The sequence below is a fragment of the Esox lucius genome, chromosome 11 (genome assembly GCF_011004845.1).
Source record: "Esox lucius isolate fEsoLuc1 chromosome 11, fEsoLuc1.pri, whole genome shotgun sequence".
Lineage (NCBI taxonomy): Eukaryota > Metazoa > Chordata > Actinopteri > Esociformes > Esocidae > Esox > Esox lucius.
Genome location: NC_047579.1, coordinates 32233166 through 32255938, shown reverse-complemented (window position 1 = coordinate 32255938; position 22773 = coordinate 32233166). Strand labels below are relative to the sequence as shown.

Below are 22773 nucleotides of genomic sequence, written 5' to 3'. Positions count from 1 at the left end.
CAGCTGTTCCTATACACATCAATCAGCTGGTGTGTTTGTTAGAGTAATTAGCTAGCTGCCGCAGGCCTCCTCTATTTAATTGTTCTCTCTTTTTCACACTTCTGTTTTTGGCTCTGTCCCTTCATCTCTTGCGCTTTTATGTATTTCAGTGGGCTATGGTCTAGAGAGAGAGGGAGAGGAAGAGTGTGTGTGTGTGTGTATGTGCATGTACTACAGTACTTTACTTGTGTGGTCCAGATGTCCTCACTAGTATAGTAAACCATGGCAAATTATGACTAGCTGGTAAGACAAGCATGTGTGTGTCAGTGTGTGTGTCAGTGTTTGCTTGTCTGTGTGTGTGTCAGTGTGTATGTCAATTTTTGCATGTCTATTTGTGTGTCAGTGTGTGTTTGTCAGTGTATGTGTATCAGTGTGTGTCAATGTTTGTAAGTCTGTGTGTGTCAGTGTGTGTGTCTGTGTTTGCATGTCTGTGTGTGTGTCAGTGTGTGTTTGTCAGTGTGTGTGTCAGTGTTTGCATGTCTGTGTGTGTGTGTGTGTGTGTGTGTCAATATTTGCATGTCTGTGTGTGTGTCAGTGTGTGCATGTCTATGTGTGTGTCAGTGTTATTTTCAGTATCCTTCCTCTGTGCTGTAACCTGTGTGTTACTCTCTCCCCAGGAAGTGGTAATCCACAGCAGTAGGGTTGGGAGAGATCCGACACAGGGTTTGTGTGTGTGTGTGTGTGTGCGTCTGCATGCATGCACACAGTGGGAGCTGTAAGCTGGGCCTGCACTCAGAGATAGCTCAGCTCACTCCATTCTCCAAAGCACAGCGAGCGGCAGGATCAGCAGAGTAGGAGCGCTCTCACACACTGCACAGACACAAGCAGAGAGAAGCACAGAGGACGACGTGCTAACACCTTCAATCAGACGTCACCTATCACACCTAAACATTCTGTAGGTAGATGGAAAACACAGAGAAGGGGATGAAGCTGAGAAATTGACAGACAAGAAGGTTTAATAAACCACACAAGGAGGAGAGAGATAGACACAAGTGTGAAAGGGATAAGCCCTATCGGTTTGTCAATCAGTATGTCCCTGGCTGCTCCAGTCGAAAAATCATCAAAGTAGAATCCGTGGGGCCAATGGACAGATCAGACATGTACTTTAGCACTGTGGACTACTGGGCCGCAGCTGGGGCATAGAGACCCACGGGAAACACGAGGGGGGGGGGGGGGTCCCTGGGGTGAGGTGAGGGAGCTTCAGAATGATGTATCCTGGGAGATGGGGAGAATGTGGAATTGCATTTTCATCAGGAAGCTTATATACGTAGTGTGTAGTGGACGGGGACCTAATAAGAAGTGCGTAGTGGAAAAGGACCTTATAGTTAGAGTGTAGTGGACAGGGACCCTATAGGTAGTGTGTAGTGGACAGGGACCCTATAGGTAGTGTGTAGTGGACAGGGACCCTATAGGTAGTGTGTAGTGGAACGGGGCCCTATAGGTAGTGTGTAGTGGACAGGGACCCTATAGGTAGTGTGTAGTGGACAGGGACCCTATAGGTAGTGTGTAGAGGACCAGGACCCTATAGGTAGTGTGTAGAGGACAGGGACCCTATAGGTGTGTAGAGGACAGGGACCCTATAGGTAGTGTGTAGAGGACCAGGACCCTATAGGTAGTGTGTAGTGGACAGGGACCCTATAGGTAGTGTGTAGTGGACAGGGACCCTATAGGTGGTGTGTAGTGGACACTGACATTATGGGGACTGTTTGACCCAAACTGGGCCACAAACCAACTCAATTAGCCTGGTCGCTAAGCTAATGCCTACTAATGAAATACTATGACAGAGGAACTCAACAAAAAAAAAACACAAACACACACTTCAATCACCTCTCCTCGGCAGTCTTTGGAGGTGTACTGCTCAACTCAAATGAAGATGAATGTCATCTAGTAATTCTGTTATGGCGCTAATCCTCTGTCTTTCTCCTTATCCTTTTTACATACCTGAAGAGTGTGTGTTTGTGTGTGACATGACTGGTGACAACAGTAAAGTATGATGGGGATAAAGTCAAAACAGGCTGAGCTAATGCATTTTAATAAGCTCTTTACTCACTCTTCTAACCCAACCACACACACGCGCACGCACACACATACGCACGCACACACAGATCCGTTCAATTAGCTCAGTTCTGGCAATACCATGTTTGGCTCATCTGCTTTCACAAAACACCTTTCCAACTACCTTTTCAAAATTCCAATTAAAGTGGTGTCAAAATACATGATGTCACATTCAAGAGAGCCCGACAGTGAAAACCACAAGACAGAGAAAGTAGAGGGAGAGGAAGACTGTGTGTATTTGCATGTGTGCAAGTGATTGTGGACCCATCTATATGACCTCCACTGATGTTGACAACTACATCAAACCGCCAACATCAAAGCACATTTTTACCAGTTCGCCTTCGAGCCTTTTAAATCAGCCTGGTTTTGACAGGAGAGAACTTATGAAGGGTAAACAAAAGACAAACCACCAAACGGCCAGGCTATACTAGAGCTAAGAGATACGTGAGTCTGAAGAGGCCTGTATCTCAGTATCTCTCTATTTCACACCACTGCCACATCCACCATGAGTTTTGGACTTCATAAGTGATAAGAGAAAGTTCCTGTAACAAAATGCTGGATTTGTTTCCAGCAGGACATGGAATCATCTATTCCCACTAATTAGCAGACTATATTTGCCGGATCTCAGCTATCCACTGAATTCCCATCCAAACTGTAAATAGGGAGAATAGGTCCTAGATTGTGTATGACAGGACGATGAAGAAGAAGGCTGTAGATGTCAGTATCTTACCCAGACATGACGATGAAGAAGTCTAGTCTGTTCCAGGTGTCGCCAAGATAACAGCGTCTCCCAAAGATTCCCAGCGCCACCATCTTCACCACCATCTCCAATGCAAAGAAGATGTAGATAAATGCGTCGAACGCCTGAAAGGGGTGAGGGATTTTTGTCAGATTTGTAGGAAAGCACATGAAGCACATCAACTCTTGAAATACCAGTTGACCAAAGAAAATAAACAAAACATACATGTACACAAACATACATACACACGCGCACACACCCACACACACAAACTGTACCACACTTTTTATCCTGCTCTGACCTCAGAACAACACTAGCTCAGAAACAATTGTCAGTGCCATGTCCTGCCAAGGTCATGGCAACTTTTTGTCTAACCTAGTAATGGAAAATCTCTACCTCAGATCCGAACAGGACTTTAACACTGTGGTTCCTAATTCCAGACCTCCATTACCCCCAACAGTAGCCTGGACAATCATACCTAATTGAAGTAGTCAATTATAAATCCCTTTAAGGAGTTGAATAAGGTGTGTTTGTCAGGGTACATTAAGACTGGAGTTGGAAATCATTGCTGTAATGAACCTACAAATGAGTTATTAATTGCTTTGTTGTCTGTGGGTGTGTGTTAGAGAGAGAGAAACAGATATGCCTTTCTGTCCTACTTATTAAACCATTCATAGCCAGCCTTTATACTGTAGTGATTAAAAAGCTGTTATTTGGTCCAGAGAGAGATTCAAATGTGTCACTCAGCGGAGTCTGGGCTTGATTGGAGAGCTAATCATTTTGATGAGATAATGTAAGGTCCCTCAAACACACATACAAGCACACGGAAAGACGCACACATACACACACACAGCAGAGAGAGAGAGAGAGAGAGAGAGAGAGAATGAGAATGAGAATAGCAGAGAGAGATAGCGAGAGTGACAAAGAGTGTGAGAGACAGAGATCATCTTTCACCACCCAGCCCACTCATACTCCATTGTCTTTACTGTTCTCTTAGAAACTCAATCCATAAACGTACACAATCTCTGGATTCCCGTAATTATCCCTGCTTTGCCTGAAACTGTCTCTGTGGATCCCGTCAATACTGTATAGTATATAATGAAACTTTGTTTTAACCATATAGCATATTTTCACTATGGAAACCTATATATAGGTGCATCTCACACAATTAGAATATCGTGGAAAAGTTCTTTTTTTCCCGTAATTCAAATCAAAAAGTGACACCATTTATTCTCGATTAATTTCACAAAGTGAAATATTTAAAGCCTCTTTTGTTTCAATGTTGATGTCTACGGCTTACAGCTCATGGAAATAAAATATTAGAATAAAAAATGTATAATATAGAAATGTCGACCTGAGAAGAGCTCTAATCAGCTAATTAACAGCTAATGCTAACGTTTCCTAAGTATGTTAATTTATACACTCAATACTTGGTCGGGGCTACTTTTGCACAAATTACTGCATCAGTGTGGCATGGCATGGAGGCAATCAGCCTGTGGCACTACTGAGGTGTTATGGAAGCCCAGGTCGCTTTGATAGTGGCCTTCAGCTCGTCAGTGTTGTTGGGACTGGTGTATCACATTTTCCTCTTGATAATACCCCATAGGCACAGGCAAGTTGGCAAGTTGGCTGGCCAATCAAAGTAATACCACAGGCAGCAAACCCGTTACCAGTCGTTTTGGCACTGTGGGCAGGTCCCAAGTCCTGCTGGAAAAAGAAATCAGCATCTCCATAAAGCTTGTCAGCAGATAGAAGCCTGACGTGTCCTAAAATCTCCAGGTAGACGGCTGCATTGACCTCTGGACATGATAAAACACAGTGGACCAACAACCAGCAGATGACATGGCACCCCAAATCATCACTGACTGTGGAAACTTCACACTAGACTTCAAGCAACGTAGATTATTTTCCTCTACACTCTTCCTCGAGACTCTGGGACCTTGATTTCCAAATGAAATGCACGATTCACTTTCATCTGAAAAGAGGACTTCGGACCACTGAGCAACGGTCTAGTTATTTTTCTCCTTCTCCCAGGTTTGACGCTTCTGATGTTGTCTCTGGTTCAGGAGTGGCTTGACACTAGGAATGTCCATTTCCTGGACACGTCTGTGCATGGTGGCTCTTGATGCACTGACTCCAGCCTCAGTCCACTCCTTGTGAAGCTCCCCCAAGTTCTTGAATTTGCTTGACAATCCTCTCAAGTCTGCGGTCATCCCTGTTGCTTGTGCACCTTTTCCTACCACACTTTTCCCTTCCAGTCAACTTTCCATGAATAGGCTTTGACACAGCACTCTGCGAACAGACAGCACTTTCAGGAATGACCTTCTGTGGCTCACCCTCCTCGAGGAGGGTGTCAGCGAGTGTCTTGACAACTGCCAGTCAGCAGTCTTTCCCATATTGTGGTCGTGTGAACTGAACCAGACAGAGATTGAAGGCTCAGGTAGTTAATTCGCTAATTAGAGCTCTTCTCAGGTTGACATTTATGTTTTGTAAATTTTGAGGTTCTGGATTTTTTATTTGCATGTGCTGTAAGCCGTAATCATCAAGACTGAAACAAAAAAGTATTGAAATGCTTCACTTTACGTGGAATGAATCTAGAATATATGAACTTTTCCACAATATTCACATTTTTGAGATGCACCTGTACACTTTTCCTTCCTACTGATTGGATCTGAGGAAGGACCTCTTCTTTGAAGCCAGAAGGCTAGCATACTTTTGGGTGCTTCACAGAGTACTGGGGAGGTTTCCTGCTTGTGATGTCTTTCTACCTCAGTGTGTATGTCTGCGGTGAGCAAACTTGATTTCTCATCCTCTAAAGATGCTGGCTCATCTATCATTCATAGCATTTAGACTCTGTAACTTGACCACTTCGTGTCTAGTTTCTTATTCATAGCATTCATTCAGCAGGGGACTTTGGTTTGTGTGTTTTAAAAAGGGCTGATTTGAGAAATCCTGTCAAAATAGGGCCATGATGCACCAAGCAGGAAAGGACACGTGCAGACACATACTCATTAGTGGTGCGAATGCTGTCAAACATTTAACAAGATCTCCCAGTTTCCCATTAAAATCTGACATAGTACAGAGAAATCTAGCTTGGTTTAGCTATTCTGAACCGCACTTGCGTGGTTACAAATGGTGATGGTGGTTCAAAAATGTTGGGTTAAAACTGACACTTAAGATTGGAGGTATCAGAGTGGTTACAGTTAACGTAGAAGCTACATTGAGCGTATGGCCTTGCCCTCAGCAGTCAAGGAACGCCTCTTTTAAAATAAATGACAGCTGCTGTCCTACTTGCATTGCGTCACATCATGTCTAATGGCAGCTGAAGTATAATTCTCGTCGGATGACATGCGCATGTTAATTTTGTCTTGTGAATGAGAGTCTGACTGAAAGAAATGGGATTTCAGGAATTCTGGTGCTGCAGGTAGAATGCGACTTTGACATGGTGCTGATGGTAATGCAAGGTTTGTAGTGTTCAGGCTAAAGCTTCCAATAGTATTTAAAACGAATAACACAAGAGAGATCAAAATTATAAGGTGCATAGTGTCAAACAAATATGTTATATAATAGAAGTTCAAGTCCAGTCATTTCAGCATGCATAATGTCTCAAGATATACTCATTTAACATTGTAGCATATAAAACACAACATCTGTTAAAATGTCATGTAATACTTTACTATGAATTGCCTTTAACTTGTAAGTTCTGCAAACTTCGGACTTCATTTTATCATTAAGGCAACGGATTGTCTTACATTTTTGAGTTCTGCCAACTTATTTGGGTTTACAGTGCATAAGGTCGTACAAAGATGTTTTGATAGAAGTCCTGGTAATGAAAGTGTTTTAGTCCATCTGTTCCTTGTGCCATACATTACTTCCAGACCGTCTCTTTACCCTCACCATCTTCTGGCGGAGCTAGTTTCCTTATAAATGTAGAGTATCTTTTATGGAAATTCCCATTTATATATTGCAATGGGGAGACATAGTGAGCAGACACAAAACGAGTGTTTAAGGCCCAGGAGGATATTTCGTTAAAGTAAGTGGTGGAGGAGGAGAGGGAGAAATCCCAAACATTCTGCTGACACTCTCCTGCTGTGGCCGCGTCGTATCTGCAGGTTGGAAGGAATGAGTGCGGACACTTGTTGCTTAGACGGCCTCTTTACCTTTCCTCAGCTGGCTGTCATTCCCCTCCTTGGCTCCTGAATTGCTAGGGCAGAGAATCGGAGAAGACAACGTTGCTGTCAGCCCCCACACAGCAGGGAGGCCCACAAGGTGTTTAAGGGCCACACGCACACCTTGGCTCCGAAAAAAAAACCAGGTCAGTGAGAAGCGGGCATGTCCGTTATTCGTCAACAGGTCTTTTCCAGCGCTGTTTGTTTCTTGCGAGGGGTCCACCAAAACCGCCGTACGCCAGCAGGCAGCATGGGGTAGCGTTGCCTCCCGACTTCATGGTCCTCTTCTTTTCCCTCTACATTTCCCTCATCTTCTTCCACATCATCCTCCGTGGCTTCTGGCTCTCCTTCCGCAGCTCTGGCCCCTGATCTACAGTGGTGTCTAGGCAGCACCCTGTGATGAGGTCCCGCTCGTTATCCGCAAGCTGGATAACAGGCCAAAGTCCACTGAGTCATGCTCATCCGCTGTCCATCTTGTTCCCGGAATTGACTTGAGTGTGTAATTAGGACTGAATGGGACCATGAAAGCTAGATACCTAAACTCAAAGATATTTTCTATTTTGTTTTGTGGACTGGTCTAATATGGACTAGTCAATGACAAGAAATTGATTAAACTGGAAGACTTCATTTTAACATCGAGTTAGCTCTGGATGAGTGGAGGAAGCCACTGACTTTTACTACACAATGTAATGGATGGATTTTCCTGTGGGGCAGTCTTTTATTATTCGGGTGAACGCAAAATAGGGTACATTTGAAGGACCTTGAAATGCATCTGATATTGCAGTGTGAATTATGTGATCGCCCTCGAAATGATGTAATAGATGCTCAGCCCACGTAATGCAGTGTCTTCAACATCAGTCACATCAGCGTCACTGAGAGTCTGAAGACATGCTGGTGTGGTGAGTGGAGAGAAGTGGGGGAGCGGGAACCGGCCGAGCACTTTGTAGCAAAGTAATTTGTCGGAGAGCCATCAACGCTTCCCAGATTGACAATTTTGACAGTTAATTCAAATGTTCTTTTTTGGTATTAGAGTAACAACATGACATTGGATGATTGACAATACATGTCAGTCTCCAATAACATATACGTGGGGAGAACAAGTATTTGATACACTGCCGATTTTGCAGGTTTTCCCACTTACAAAGCATGTAGAGGTCTGTCATTTTTATCATAGGTACATTTCAACTGTGAGAGACGGAATCTAAAACAAAAATCCAGAAAATCACATTGTATGATTTTTAAATAATGAATTTGCATTTTATTGCATGACATAAGTATTTGATCACCTACCAACCAGTAAGAATTCTGCCTCTCACAGACCTGTTAGTTTTTCTTTAAGAAGCCCTCCTGTTCTCCACTCATTACCTGTATTAACTGCACCTGTTTGAACTTGATACCTGTATAAAAGACACCTGTCCACACACTCAATCTAACAGACTCCAACCTCTCCACAATGGCGAAGATCTGAGAGCTGTGTAAGGACATCAGGGATAAAATTGCAGACCTGCACAAGGATGGGAGGGGCTACAGGACAATAGGCAAGCAGCTTGGTGAGAAGGCAACAACTGTTGGCGCAATTATTAGAAAAGTTCAAGGTCAATCTCCCTCGGTCTGGGACTCTATGCAAGATCTCACCTCGTGGGGCATCAATGATCATGAGGAAGGTTTGGGATCAGCCCAGAACTACACGGCAGGACCTGGCCAATGACCTGAAAAGAGCTGGGACCACAGTCTCAAAGAAAATCATTAGTAACACATTACGCCGTCAAGGTCCCCCTGCTCAAGCCAGCGCATGTCCAGGCCGTCTGAAGTTTGCCAATGACCATCTGGATGATCCAGAGGAGGAATGGGAGAAGGTCATGTGGTCTGATGAGACAAAAATAGAGCTTTTTGGTCCAAAGTCCACTCGCCGTGTTTGGAGAAAGAAGAAGGATGAGTACAACCCCAGCATGACAATGACCCAAAACACACAGCCAGGGCAACTAAGGAGTTGCTCCGTAAGAAGCATCTCAAGGTCCTGGAGTGGCCTAGCCAGTCTCCAGACCTGAACCCAACAGAAAATCTTAGGAGGGAGCTGAAAGTCTGTATTGCCCAGCGATAGCCCCGAAAACCTGAAGGATCTGGAGAAGGTCTGTATGGAGGAGTGCTGCAGTGTGTGCCAACCTGGTCAAAAACTACAGGAAACGTATGATCTCTGTAATTGCAAACAAAGGTTTCTGTACCAAATATTAAGTTCTGCTTTTCTGAAGTATCAAATACTTGCAAATTAATAAAATGCAAATTAATTACTTAAAAATCATACAATGTGATTTTCTGGATTTTTGTTTTAGATTCCGTCACTCACAGTTGAAGAGTACCTTTGATAAAAATGACTGACTTCTACATGCTTTGTAAGTGGGAAAACCTGCAAAATCGGCTGTGTGTCAAATACTTGTTCTCCCCACTGTAGCTGAGACCTAATTTCCTCATTGCTTCAAGTTGCATAAGTGCTAATTCTACACACACCACACACACAGAGCCCTTGTAGGCTGTATAACAAGAGCGGGAGAAAGAGAGAGATTGGAGAGGAGACAGAGAGCGTAAGAAAGAGAGGACTGGAGGAAGAGAAAGGGGACGAGGGAATGACCGTGGTGTACTGACCTGTAGAATGTGGCAGCGGTCCGAGGTACAGTCGATGTTCTCACAGGGCTGGTACATACCCAGGGTCACACAGTTCAGCAGGATCACCATGATACTGATCCTCTCAAACCACGTAGACAAAGCAGTGGGTCAAGGGATAAAACAGCCAGTTCAATCCCATGCAAACAAACTGAGAAACAGACATACAGACAGACACATGGATAGATCGAATGACAGAGTGACAGACAGATAGAGAGAGATAGGCAGATATAAGACGGATATCATCTGAAAGCACACGCAGCTCAGCGCACGCGCAGACTCCCCATTCCCTGCTCCCCCATTTCCTTATCAGAGCTAATCACCATATAACAATTTACAGCCTCTGCCATTATGTTTCTGTTTCTGCTTCATTTGTACTTTCTGAACATTGTCCTTTTGAACTTCAGGTGCCTCAAGCTAGGAACGAGTCAAGAGAGGAATCGTTTGGGGGATCTGCTGGAGGTGTGCTGGCATTTCAGTGTGTGTGTGTGTGTGTGTGCAGGGAGAGAGTACAGAGAGGTGTGTTTAACAGAAAGCGTGTTATCCTCAGGAGATAATTAGGGGGCGTATGCATAAAGCAGAAATCCACTGTTGCATACACTCCAGCATCAGCCTCAGGTCCATGAAGGACAGTATCTACAATTTCATCTCTCTGTCCTTCTTTCTTTCTCTCTCTCTGATTTGTTCCATTTGTTCCTCCATATCTAGCACCACGCCTCCCTCCATTCTCTCACTCTCCCAAACGGTTTCTCCTCTTGCCCTTCTACCTCCTGCTTTCTCTCCCCCTGCTCTCCCCTTTTCTCTTTTCCCTTAGTTCACCTCTCTCTCTTCTCGTCCCAGTAATGGTTCCGTGGGCGTACCAGCATGGTACCAGGGTGGATGACGTTCTGTACATCAACAACTTCGGACCTCAAAGCAACTCAAACCCACTGGGCAGATCATGTTTCCAGCATGTACAACTGTGAAAACAGCTTCCCAATGTGTTCTTTAGTTCAAAAGCTATGTATGTCAAATTGATATATTTTTCCCTCAGTAATAAAACTAAACTTCAACTTCACTATGACATCTATAAACAAAGCCTTTGTAGCTTCAACAATGAGTTACGCAGGGCCAGACAGCAACATTTATCGGGAATGATCAACAAGAATATCAACAATACCCGCACTCTATTTGTCATGGTCGACAAGCTTACAAACCCAATAAAGCAGATAGCATCAGAACTCATGTCTAATGTGAAATGTAATGAATTTGCGTGTTTCTTTAGTGAAAACATTATAAGTATTAGACAGAACATCAGAACTACACAGTCTAACAAGGACTCTGTACCATCACCACGACCCCCAAGGCATAACTTGGTTATAATGTCGCATTTTAATACAATTGATCAAAAATTCCTAGAAGAAACAGTCCGACATCTTAAAGCTTCCACTTGCTGTCTCGAAACACTGCCATCAGACTTTTTTTTAACAATTTTTAACTCTATAACAATGGACATACAGCAAATAGTTAATGGCTCTCTGCAATCAGGCATTTTCCCAACGTCTCTAAAAACAGCTGCCATTAAGCCCCTATTAAAAAAGAGAACACTGGATGCATCTATAATGAACAACTATAGACCTGTATCAAATCTCCCTTTTATAGCCAATATCATTGAGAAGGTTGTTTCCAATCAACTCAGCAATTTTGTGACCTCAAACGGTCTCTTAGACAATAGTTACTTTGTCACTATTGGTAATCATGAATCTGATAGAGTGATCAAGTGCGTAATCTTTGTGTTCTGATAGACTCAGACCTCACAATTAACAGTCATATCAAAGCGGTCACCAAAACTATCATCTAAAGAATATAGCCAGAATCAAAGGCTTGGTGTGCCAAAAAGACCAAGAGAAGCTCATCCATGCTTTTATCTCTAGTAGGGTTGACTACTGTAATGGCTTCTTAACTGGACTCCTGAAAAAGACTGTAAAACAACTGCAGCTCATTCAGAATGCTGCTGCTAGAATGTTAACCAGGACCAAGAGAACAGAGCACATCACTCCGGTTCTTAAATCTTTGCATTGGCTTCCAGTTAATTTCAAAGTGGTGCTTTTAGTTTATAAATCCCTGAATGGTTTAGGACCCGAATACATTTCTGATATGTTTGAAGAATATAAACTGAGCAGGGCTCTTAAATCCATGAACACAGGTCAGCTAGTAGAGCCCAGCGTCAATATTTAACATGGAGAAGCTACGTTTAGCACTTATGCTGTACACAACTGGAATAAACTACCAGAAGATCTTAGACATGCCCCAAACGTATCCATTTTTAGATCCAGGTTAACAACACTTCTCTTTTCACGCGCCTATGACTGAGCCCTTAAACTTAACCACACTGTTTAGCCTTATAGCTTCCTATGTTTTTATCCCAGTTTTAATTGTATATTTTTATTATTATGATGCTTTCATTTGTTTTGATGTTTTCATTTGTTTTTATGTCATTTTATGTACTTTCATATATTTGTCTGTGTAAAGCACATTGAATTGCTTCGATGTATGAATTGTGCTATATAAATAAACTTGCTTGCTTGAACAAAATTATAAACACAACACTTTGGTTTTTAACCCCATTTATCATGAGCTGAACTAAAAAATCTAAGACTTTCTCTACGTACACAAAAGGCCTATTTCTCTCAAATATTGTATTTACAAATCTGTCTAAATCTGTGTTAGTGAGCACTTCTCCTTTGCCAAGATAATCCATCCACCTCACAGGGGTGGCATATCAAGATGCGGATTAGACAGCATGATTATTGCACAGGTGTGCCTTAGGCTGGCCACAATAAAAGGCCACTCTAAAATGTACCTAGGGGGTAATCATTGTTTTCTGAAAAAAAAGTTTCACACACATTATTTATTTTCTGGTTTGCTTAAAGTTTGCATGCTGTGATTGGTCAGAAGGGGTATATTACCCCGCTCTTCCCAACGCAAAATATGTTACAATATTAATGTGAAATATATTACCCCAATGTCACTATGGACACAGACACATCTGAAGCCAAAATCCTATTTTGTATGTCAATACTGGAGCAGGTGTCTCACTAGAAGGGGTGAGGTATAACTCCCCAGAAAAGGGTGAGGTGTGTCTCATTAGAAGGGGTATGGTGTGACTCACTAGTGTTTTCACCCTGGCCATATCCTGGAGCTCCTGGGGCTGATCACAGCTGGCGAACAGTGATCCAGTGGGGCTTCTGTGACAGGATCGCCGACATGTTAACGTACCGTCCCAACCACCCCCATACTGGCATACCAGATCTTCAACTGTATAAGGTCGGGGATGGGATTAGAAGATGGGCTCCAGCAAGGGGGATTAGCTCTGTGTAGAGAGTCATGTAGTTCCTTGTCAATGTGTACAACTAATCTGAACATGTCTCTCTATGTCCTCGTTTCCTCCATCTCTTAATCGTTCCCCTGTCCATTTATCTGTGTTTACGCTTTTTACATGATCCATTTGCTACTGCGCTGTGGCACTGGGTCTTATTCACCACTTACTTCCCTACATCCCTCTTGTTCTCACCCTGCCACTATTAGAAGCTCTATTTCCACATCACAAAAATCAAACTGTCCTTTTTCTTACTGTCACTCCTCTCTTTGGGTCTGTCCTTTTATTGGCTCCTCATTCCCTTCACCATGCCCCCTCTTCCACCTCTCTCTTGTCATCCTTCTGACGTTCTGAGATTTTTTTTTTTAGGCAGAATACAATTAGTGTAATCACCAGAAGCCAGACAGAACTGGAACAGAAAAACGTATGGTATGCGTGAAACTAATTTTTTAGCTGAGTGCTTTTTCATTTGTTTTTGTTTTAATGACATATTCCCAGCAGCCATAGTTCCAAGTCTCTGTACGTTCCAATTCACACCTTATCTCCTAAATATTCCACTACTCTTGGCTCGGTCAACAGCAGCGCACTATGGTGAATCATGTAGGACACAGATTTAGTGTGCACTGCATTACCATAATGTGTTTTCTACTTGGATACGGAAGTGGGTGTGTTTAAGGAAAATATGGCTAGAGGAGAGACACATTAAAGGTGGTGTGTGTGAGTTTGTGTGCACATAATCACTCATCTTTCATCAATACACATTATGACCCAGTGTTTTCATAGTGACATCATTAACCTGTGCCTATCACACCTCCAAACAATCAACAAACACACACACACACACACACACACACACACATATACACACATTTGATTTACAATCTTTGAGGGCACCAAAAGAAATATGCCTGGAAACATTTCAAATCTTCCTTGCTTTACTTTTCTTGTAGGGATTTTTATTGTCCCCACCCAGATAATAAAACACACACGTTTTTGCAGTTCTCTCCCTCCTATTTCTACAAAGTGGAGATGCCACAGAACAAACAGGGCAAACATAGCCATCTTTAAAGCCTGTAAGAAGTGCTGCGGTGGGGGTGGTCTAAGCTAAGACGCTGCTAGTCTGCCTGCCTCAGCAATAGATGTACTTTGTTCACTCCAACATTGCCTCAGAAGATGTACTTTCCAACAAATGTTTTGGCTTTTCATGCCCCAGATTCATTAAAATACGGAGATATTCTGCACAATATTTGCAAGTTGGACAAAACAGTAAATCCTACCTCTATCCAAAATATGATAACCAATTTGAATAATGGTTATGTAAAAAAAAACAATCTTCGTCACAGAAATGCATTTTGCACAGATGGATACTTCCCCCACTGTACTGACACACAGATCAGAGACACACATGAAAGGAACAGTGCACACATATCTACATACAGCATATGAACTTTATGTAGCATGGCATAATGTACAGAAACAAAAACGCTTCCTTATAGAGACATTGCTGTACCCTCTTCTCTTTTCTGATAAAGAATATTTTTATTTGTTTCGTTTTTTACAGAGATCCGGACTAAGGACCACATAAGTGTGGCTGAAGTCTAGAGAGGTCATGGCTGGGCTGGAGAAGATAAAGAGTAAGGTGGAGGAAGCACTGCTGTCGGAACACTTCGGAACAGCAGGTAATGGACAGTGGGGACAGAGATTAAGGTCCCAGAGGTGGAACTGCACATACAGCTGTTTTGTATTTGAGCAAGCATTTGTAAGTGTGGACTATAGAATATTAAAACCAGTAGAATGTTGACAACTTACAAGGGAAGATACTGTTTTAATCTAAAGTTTAGGGTTGTGATTAGGATATGAGATATACTCAATATCTGCTCATACATATATTACATACAAAACACACATGCACACACATGCACGCACACACACACACACACAATTTACTAAGCTATCTAAATGGGGACATCAAAGGTCTGCTTTTACTAATCTTAACCCTTATTCTGCCAGAGTCCTACAAAATGACTTTCAGCAGGCTACTGGGGTGTATGTTCCTGACCAAACTGTCAGAAACAGACTCCATCAGGGTGACATGAGGGCCCGACGTCCTCTAGTGGGACCTGTGTTCACATCCCAACACTGTGCAGCTCGATTGGCATTCGCCAGAGAACACCAGAATTGGCAGGTCTGCCACAGGCGGCCCCCTCCTCTTCACAGATGACAGCAGGTTCACACTGAGCACATGTGACAGATGTGAAAGGGTCTGGAGACCATTATGCTGCCTGCAACATCATCCAGCATGACCGGTTGGGTGGTGGGTCAGTGATGGTCTGGGGATGCATATGCTTGGATGGTCGCACAGACCTCCAAGTGCTAGCCCGTGGTACCCTGACTGCTGTTAGGTAGCGGGATGAAATCCTCAGACTCTTTGTCAGACCTTACACTGGTACAGTGGGCCCTGGGTTCCTCCTGGTGCAGGACAATGCCCAGCCTCATGTGGCCAGGGTGTGTAGGCAGTTCCTAGATGACGAAGGCCTTGATGCCATTGGCCCTCATGTTCCCCAGACCTGAATCCAATTGAGAACCTCTGGGATGTTATGTATTAGTGCATCCGATGCCACCAAGTAGCCCCACAGACTGTCCAGGAGCTCACGGATGCCCAGACTTTGTCAGGAGTACACACAGGCACGTGGGGGCCATACACACTACTGAGGCACATTATGAGTTGCCAGGATGAAATCCTCCCAAGTTGGAACAGCCTGTGATTTCAATGATTTACTTCGATTTTCGGTGTGAATTTGAATCCAGCCCTCAGTTGGTGATTTTGGATTCCATTGGACATAATTTAGTTCTCAACGAATTACACAATGTACAGTAAAGACTGATCTAATATATTTCCTTCACCAAGACCAGATGTGTGATTTAAATGTTCCGTGAATTTTTTGGATCAGTGTATTAGAGCCAGAAGCAAATAAATAGATTATTATATATTATTGGACAACATGATGAGCAGCTTCATCTTACACTGAAATCTAAACTTGTAAGGAGGGCAAATTGTTCAAAGAAATAAACAAATTCTGAACTAAATAAGTATTTTTTGCAAAAACCTGTGTCACGATTATTGGCACCCCTACATTTATTTCCCCTCCAGGCATCCTCCCCTGGCCAACATAACAACAGCACTGAGTCTTTTGGAATGTTTACACACCACTGTGGAGTCGTTGGCCGTGGCTTGTCGTTCAGTGGCATTCAGTACCGAGGACTGGGATTGACGCTGCAAAAGCTTGATCCTATGGTCAGTGAGACGTGGTTTTTTATTGTCTATAGCCATTGCCATATTTATGAAGGTCAACAACCATTTCGCATTGCACACATGGCTGTGTGTTCTCTGACCTCAAAAGCCTTTACAGATTTATTGAAGACTCAAGTATGAAACCACGGCCAAATGTTATTTGTATCCAACATGCTTTAATAGGAAAAGTACACATATTTTAAATATAACACTTTGTTATGCAACAGTGTTGTAATGGGACAAATACTTATGCAATCTACCTCTCATATTAACATATGCTGTTGTAGGTTTTGGCTCTGTACTTGAAGATGCGACTTCCACGTTTTGAAGTGATTGCACTTTTGTACTGTATTCAAACGTTTAATATTTGGTCCCAGACTTGTTCTAGCAAATTACATTTAGCTTGGGTTAAGAGCCATACAGTAACTTTAGCTAAATTGCCAACTAGCAGATTAAGTGATTCAGCACCTCTACTTTGTAACTTTGGGCCATTGTGGTGGTTCGCTAGTCTAGGCTAAGGTTGATGCTGTCTGCAGAGCTTTAGTCAGAACAGAATGTCATCTGTCTTATCATGAAAATATATTAGGTCAAAATTAACTGCAGTTTAGCTTAAAGAATGAGCATTTCCTGTATCAACAGGAACACTATCCACCACTCATTTGGGATAGTCTAAAAATGTTTGTAGATAATGTGCATATTTTTATTTTATAAATACTGACACTACAGCCTCCATAAAAACTCCTCACTAAGACATAGAACTGGAGTGAATACTTTCAACAAAAAAATATTCAGAATAGCTACGTTGATTTTTTTTTTCCTATCAGACTCAATCCAACTCATTTGAGCATAAAAAGAGCCTGTCACCTACTTTTACAAATGTTAAGAAAGCATACTGTTGCTGAACTACTTGTTGAGCTGTCCCGTGAGTGTTTACGAGTTACCAGACAGATCAGCCAAGCTGACACTCTCCCTATTAAAAGACCATGGGAGTGAGTGAATGGAGAACAGTGATGACAGAGACAATTACAGAGGAACAAATAACATCATATGATAGTTACACAATATATTCATACACACCGATGGGGGTGCTGCGGTAGCCGTAGTGAGAGCGCGGTTGTCTGGTGATGCGGTAACGTATGTGGCTGCCTACCTCTCTCTCCCAGAAGGTTTACAGAGCGGGAAAGGGAACGTTTCTCAAGACAAGCCTGGCCGTGTTGCTACGGCAACGGGATCAGACAAGGTGCCTTTGTGGAGGGGAGCTAAACGGTGTGTGTTATGTCTGTGTGCCTGTGTGTGCCAGCAAACCTGCATATGTGTTTTGCGACTGTGTGTATGTCTTCGTGCAAGAGGGGAATCATGTGTCTCTGAGTCAGCCCTAGACAGCAGGGGTCCTGATCCAGTGTAGACCAGTGGGCAGTCTCCCTGAATCCCTGGGAAATCTAATCCAGCACTTTACCACAGGCTGTTCTCCTATATCAGCCTCTTACTGTTTGACTGTTGCTCACCTATAGGAGGGGCATTGGGAGGGAGCAGGGAAGTGTGTGAGCAAGCTGACCTTTAACTCAGGCACATTAATACGGTTTTTAGGAGTCAGGAAGCGTTTTACTAAAGCTGTTTAGCATATACTGTCAAGAAATCAATAAATTCCACAACACGCTAAAGTCAAGCTACGGGTAATGCAAAAAGGCTTAAACGAAACACACAATCAAGGGACGTGTGTCCTTGTTTCCAACTGCATCTTTAACAAATAAACATGAACAGACAGGGGGGATTGTATTACTCTTCAGGCAAGGAGGACTGTGTGTGGTATGTGTTTGCATGTGTGTGTGTGTGTGTGTGTGTGTGTGTGTGTGTGTGTGTGTGTGTGTGTGTGGAGGGGAAAGGCAGGGAAGAATATAACAAAGAGCCCAGAACAAAAACTTCGACAAGACAAATTAGCGGTCAGACTACCAGAACCCGTATACTCTAATTATAGAAGAATAATGATTGGAAGGAATATGTACTCTGCAATCTCAACAGACCTGTTGTGACTCAAATACACTAAACACCAGATCAAATTGGCTACACTCAAACTCTTCATGGATATTATCCAAACCAAGGACTGATCACACCAATTTATACAAAAAAATGACAAATTTGACCTGAACAAGTAGAGCAATTTGCGTCAACATCGAGCTTTCTGCACTAGATCACAAATAGCTTGTGGAACACAATGTCCTAAGCAGAAGTCATTATGGACACTTTATATTTGAACATGGATGATAATGAATTGACAAAAGCATTGAAAGGATCTGCAGCTCCTGGTCTCACCTGACAACACCAAAGTCATGTGTCTGCTCTACCCTGATGCAACCTGGTTTTGCTGTCTCCCTTACAACAGCTATGAAACCAACTGCACAGGTTCTACCAGATATGCCCCCCCACCAACATGTTTTGAATAGCATTTCAAAATATCAGGAAAACAAAATATTAGAATCTAAATGACAATTTCGACATGTCTCCAAAGTTCCACTCAGTTATAGAACCGTTTTCTTATGGCAACTAAGTACAGGGTCCACTCTCCGATAATGAATTTAGATTACATTTACCAAATGGGACCATCCAATTAAAATGCAATTGAAATACTGCATGCAGGTTTTACAACCATCTAAAAACAAGTGACCCCTAAACAATTCATCACACAGCCCTAGAATGTAAAGAGATTAAAAAAGACTCCCCTAAGCCCACTGCTTCTAAGGCTCAGTTCATTCACCCAAACCAACTCAATAATTCTCAGAACAACACTCAGACAGTCTGACCGTACCAATTAATCACTTTGATAAAATTATATATTAGCACATGCAAATAAGCCATGAAAAACCAAAGGAAATTGCAAAGCTGATTGCCTCCTAACAGAATAGTGGGACTGATAAAAACACTGACTATGTACATCCTGGCCATAAAGACGGATTGTCAAAGGCAAAGCAGACTGTCCAGAGATGACAGGCTGTGCTGACTCTGCTTCCAGGGAGAGGTAGAGACAGAGCCTATTATATTTCATGTTACACAGTGACAAATACTTAAGACATATTATGTGAAAGACTGAAATGTCCAGTTTTGGCAGCCATCAAATATGTTGTCTTCTTCTGCTGAATAGTATACCAGTTTGCCATTTTATTTTTAATCACATGACACTTTTCAGTCATGCTGACACTGGCTTGTTCCCATTACTTTTAGTTATATTTATTCACATTTTTATTGATCTTGTAGTTGCTGTTAATAATAACGACATTTACACTTATATTATGGGTATTATTATAAATACATACATTTTAAATGAAAATACATTAATGTTTTTGTTATAATGAATACATTCTGTTGTTGCCTTATTGCTGTTGTTCATGTACATGTACTGTGATGCACTGTGTTTATAGACTATGTAATGCATACGGTGACAATACAAGAGTTTGAGAAGTCAACAAAGTCTGTTGAATTTAATTTAAATAGTGACAGGCAAAAATACAGACAGAGGGACAGACAGAGAAACAGACAGAGGGACAGACAGAGAAACAGACAAAAGGACAGACAGACAGAGGGACAGACAGAAAAACAGACAAAAGGACAGACAGAGAAACAGACAAAAGGACAGACAGAGAAACAGACTGAGGGACAGATAGAGGGACAGACAGAGGGACAGACAGAGAAACAGACAAAAGGACAGACAGAGAAACAGACAGAGGGACAGACAGAGGGAAAGACAGAGGGAAAGACAGAGAAACAGACAAAGGGACAGACCGAGGGACAGACAGAGGGACAGACAGACAGGTTGGGAGAGACAGACAAAGAGACAGACAGACAGGTTGGAAAGGAAACAGTTAGGGTGACTGGATGAGTTGTGACATCCATCAGGGCACTTTGACTCCAGCATGATGACAGGCGTCCTCGGCAACATAACATCCCCCCTCCGGCCCTGTCTCTCTCTCCACTGTCTTCCACCAGCCCTGTCTCTCTCTCCACTGTCTTCCACCAGCCCTGTCTCTCTCTCCACTGTCTTCCACCAGCCATGTCTCTCTCTCCACTGTCTTCCACCAGCCCTGTCTCTCTCTCCACTGTCTTCCACCAGCCATGTCTCTCTCTCCACTGTCTTCCACCAGCCTTGTCTCTTTCTGCCATGTACCAAATCATGTCTCCCTCTCCCTTGTCTTCCACCAGCCCTGTCTCTCTCTCCCCTGTCTTCCACCAACCATGTCTCCCTCTCCCATGTCTTCCACCAACCATGTCTCCCTCTCCCCTGTCTTCCACCAGCCATGTCTCTCTCTCCACTGTCTTCCACCAGCCCTGTCTCTCTCTCTACTGTCTTCAACCTGCCCTGTCTCTTTCTCCCCTGTCTTCAACCAGCCATGTCTCTCTCTCCCCTGTCTTCCACCAGCCATGTCTCTCCCTCCCATGTCTTCCACCAGCCCTGTCTCTCTCTCCCGTCTTCCACCAGCCCTGTCTCTCTCTCCCGTCTTCCACCAGCCCTGTCTCTCTCTCCCCTGTCTTCCACCAGCCCTGTCTCTCTCTCCACTGTCTTCCACCAGCCTTGTCTCTCTCTCCACTGTCTTCCACCAGCCTTGTCTCTTTCTGCCATGTCTTCCACCAACCATGTCTCCCTCTCCCATGTCTTCCACCAACCATGTCTCCCTCTCCCCTGTCTTCCACCAGCCCTGTCTCTCTCTCCACTGTCTTCCACCAGCCCTGTCTCTCTCTCTACTGTCTTCAACCTGCCCTGTCTCTTTCTCCCCTGTCTTCAACCAGCCATGTCTCTCTCTCCCCTGTCTTCCACCAGCCATGTCTCTCCCTCCCATGTCTTCCACCAGCCCTGTCTCTCTCTCCCGTCTTCCACCAGCCCTGTCTCTCTCTCCCCTGACTTCCACCAGCCCTGTCTCTCTCTCCACTGTCTTCCACAAGCCCTGTCTCTCTCTCCCCTGTCTTCCACCAGCCCTGTCTCTCTCTCCTCTGTCTTCCACCAGCCCTGTCTCTCTCTCCTCTGTCTTCCACCAGCCCTGTCTCTCTCTCCCCTTTCTCCACCTCTTCAATATGTATTTCCTCCTTTCGTCTTTCTTTCTCCGTTCATCTCTCTCACCTAAAGTCTGAGTCTTTCATTCCACCAATCTTCCATCCTTGTCTGACCTTTTCACTGCATAACAGTATTTGCCATTGGCCCAAGAATGTGAGACAGTGAGAGAGGGAGAGACAGAGAGGCAGATGGAAAGAGAAATGACTTAAAGCGACACAAAACAACCACAATGTTGCTATCGCATTTAACACCTCTCATCTCTTTTTCTCTTCGTGTAGCTATGTCTCGGAGTGTGGGTGTGTCTACGAGTGTGTCATACTAACCCCCTGTCTTTTAGATTGGTGTGTATCAGTGAATGTATTAATAATCAGGAGCATTAGTCCAATTTGAAATGCATGTCAACATTTGCTCTATTCCTGTATTAAATGTGGCGGCACCCATTGACCTTGCATCAGCGGTGGATGGTGAACATGCCCATGGACACAAAGTGCTCCACTGCCTAATGCTACCATTAAAGTACCCCATCAGCTACCAAGCATGGGTGACTCTGAAATTACTGTATGTAATAGACTTGCTGAACTCTGTTGTGGTGTGCATTCATAAAAAATAAAAAAATAAAAATATTAGTCAGGGCTTATTTACACTGTTATTTATAAAAACACGGTTATCTTTTATTTCTTCAAGATTGATTTAGTAAACCATTTGACTGTAGTTGTTGCTCTATTGAAATCAAACAGTTGATGAAAAAACTGCAAATATATAATGCCACACTGCCCAACGCAACAGATAATATTTTGACAGGGCAACGCACTGACTGTGTATGTTTTCTGCCTATTGCCAAGCATTGTTGGTTCGATACGTACCAAATAAATGTAAAACGGTAAGTGTTTTTACATATAATGTAAATTATATTTATATTGAAATATTACAACTGTTGTTGGTGTGAACAGGCCAATGTGTGTGCATGCTGTCCATGATTTTATTAGGAGGGTATGAAGAGTCCCTGTGTGATGTTATTTGGAGGATATGTGCTGTCCCTGTGTGATGTCATTAGGAGGGTATGAACAGTCCCTGTGTGATCTTATTAGGAGGGTATGAACAGTCCCTGTGTGATCTTATTAGAAGGGTATGAACAGTCCCTGTGTGATGTTATTTGAAGGGTATGTGCTGTCCTTGTGTAATGTTATAAGGAGGGTATGTACTGTCCCTGTGTGATGTCATTAGGATGGTATGTCCTGTCCCTGCGTGATGTTATTAGGAGGGTATTTGCTGTACTGTTGGGTGTTATTAGGAGGGTATGTCCTGTCCCTGTGTGGTGTTATGAGGAGGGTATGTGTTGTTCCTATGTGATTTTATTAAGAGGGTATGTGTAATGTCATTAGAAGAGGTATGATTTCATTAGAAGTGGGTGTAATGTCTTTGTGT

General features: G+C 43.1%; 1 protein-coding gene across 3 annotated transcripts in view; it reads right to left on the bottom strand.

Moving 5' to 3' along the window:
* Positions 1-22773, bottom strand: part of cacna1ia (calcium voltage-gated channel subunit alpha1 Ia) — a 217447-nt gene that overhangs the window by 90299 nt on the left and 104375 nt on the right. For 2 of the 3 annotated variants that reach the window (XM_020051158.3, XM_034295186.1), the window contains exons 3-4: positions 9643-9754; positions 2825-2958 (exon numbers count right to left, since the gene is read on the bottom strand). In XM_020051158.3, the coding sequence (XP_019906717.1) occupies positions 2825-2958; positions 9643-9754 (246 nt within the window). Of the gene's footprint in view, positions 1-2824; positions 2959-9642; positions 9812-12823; positions 13771-22773 lie in introns of those variants that run through there. The other variant, XM_010893887.5, reaches the window with a different exon arrangement.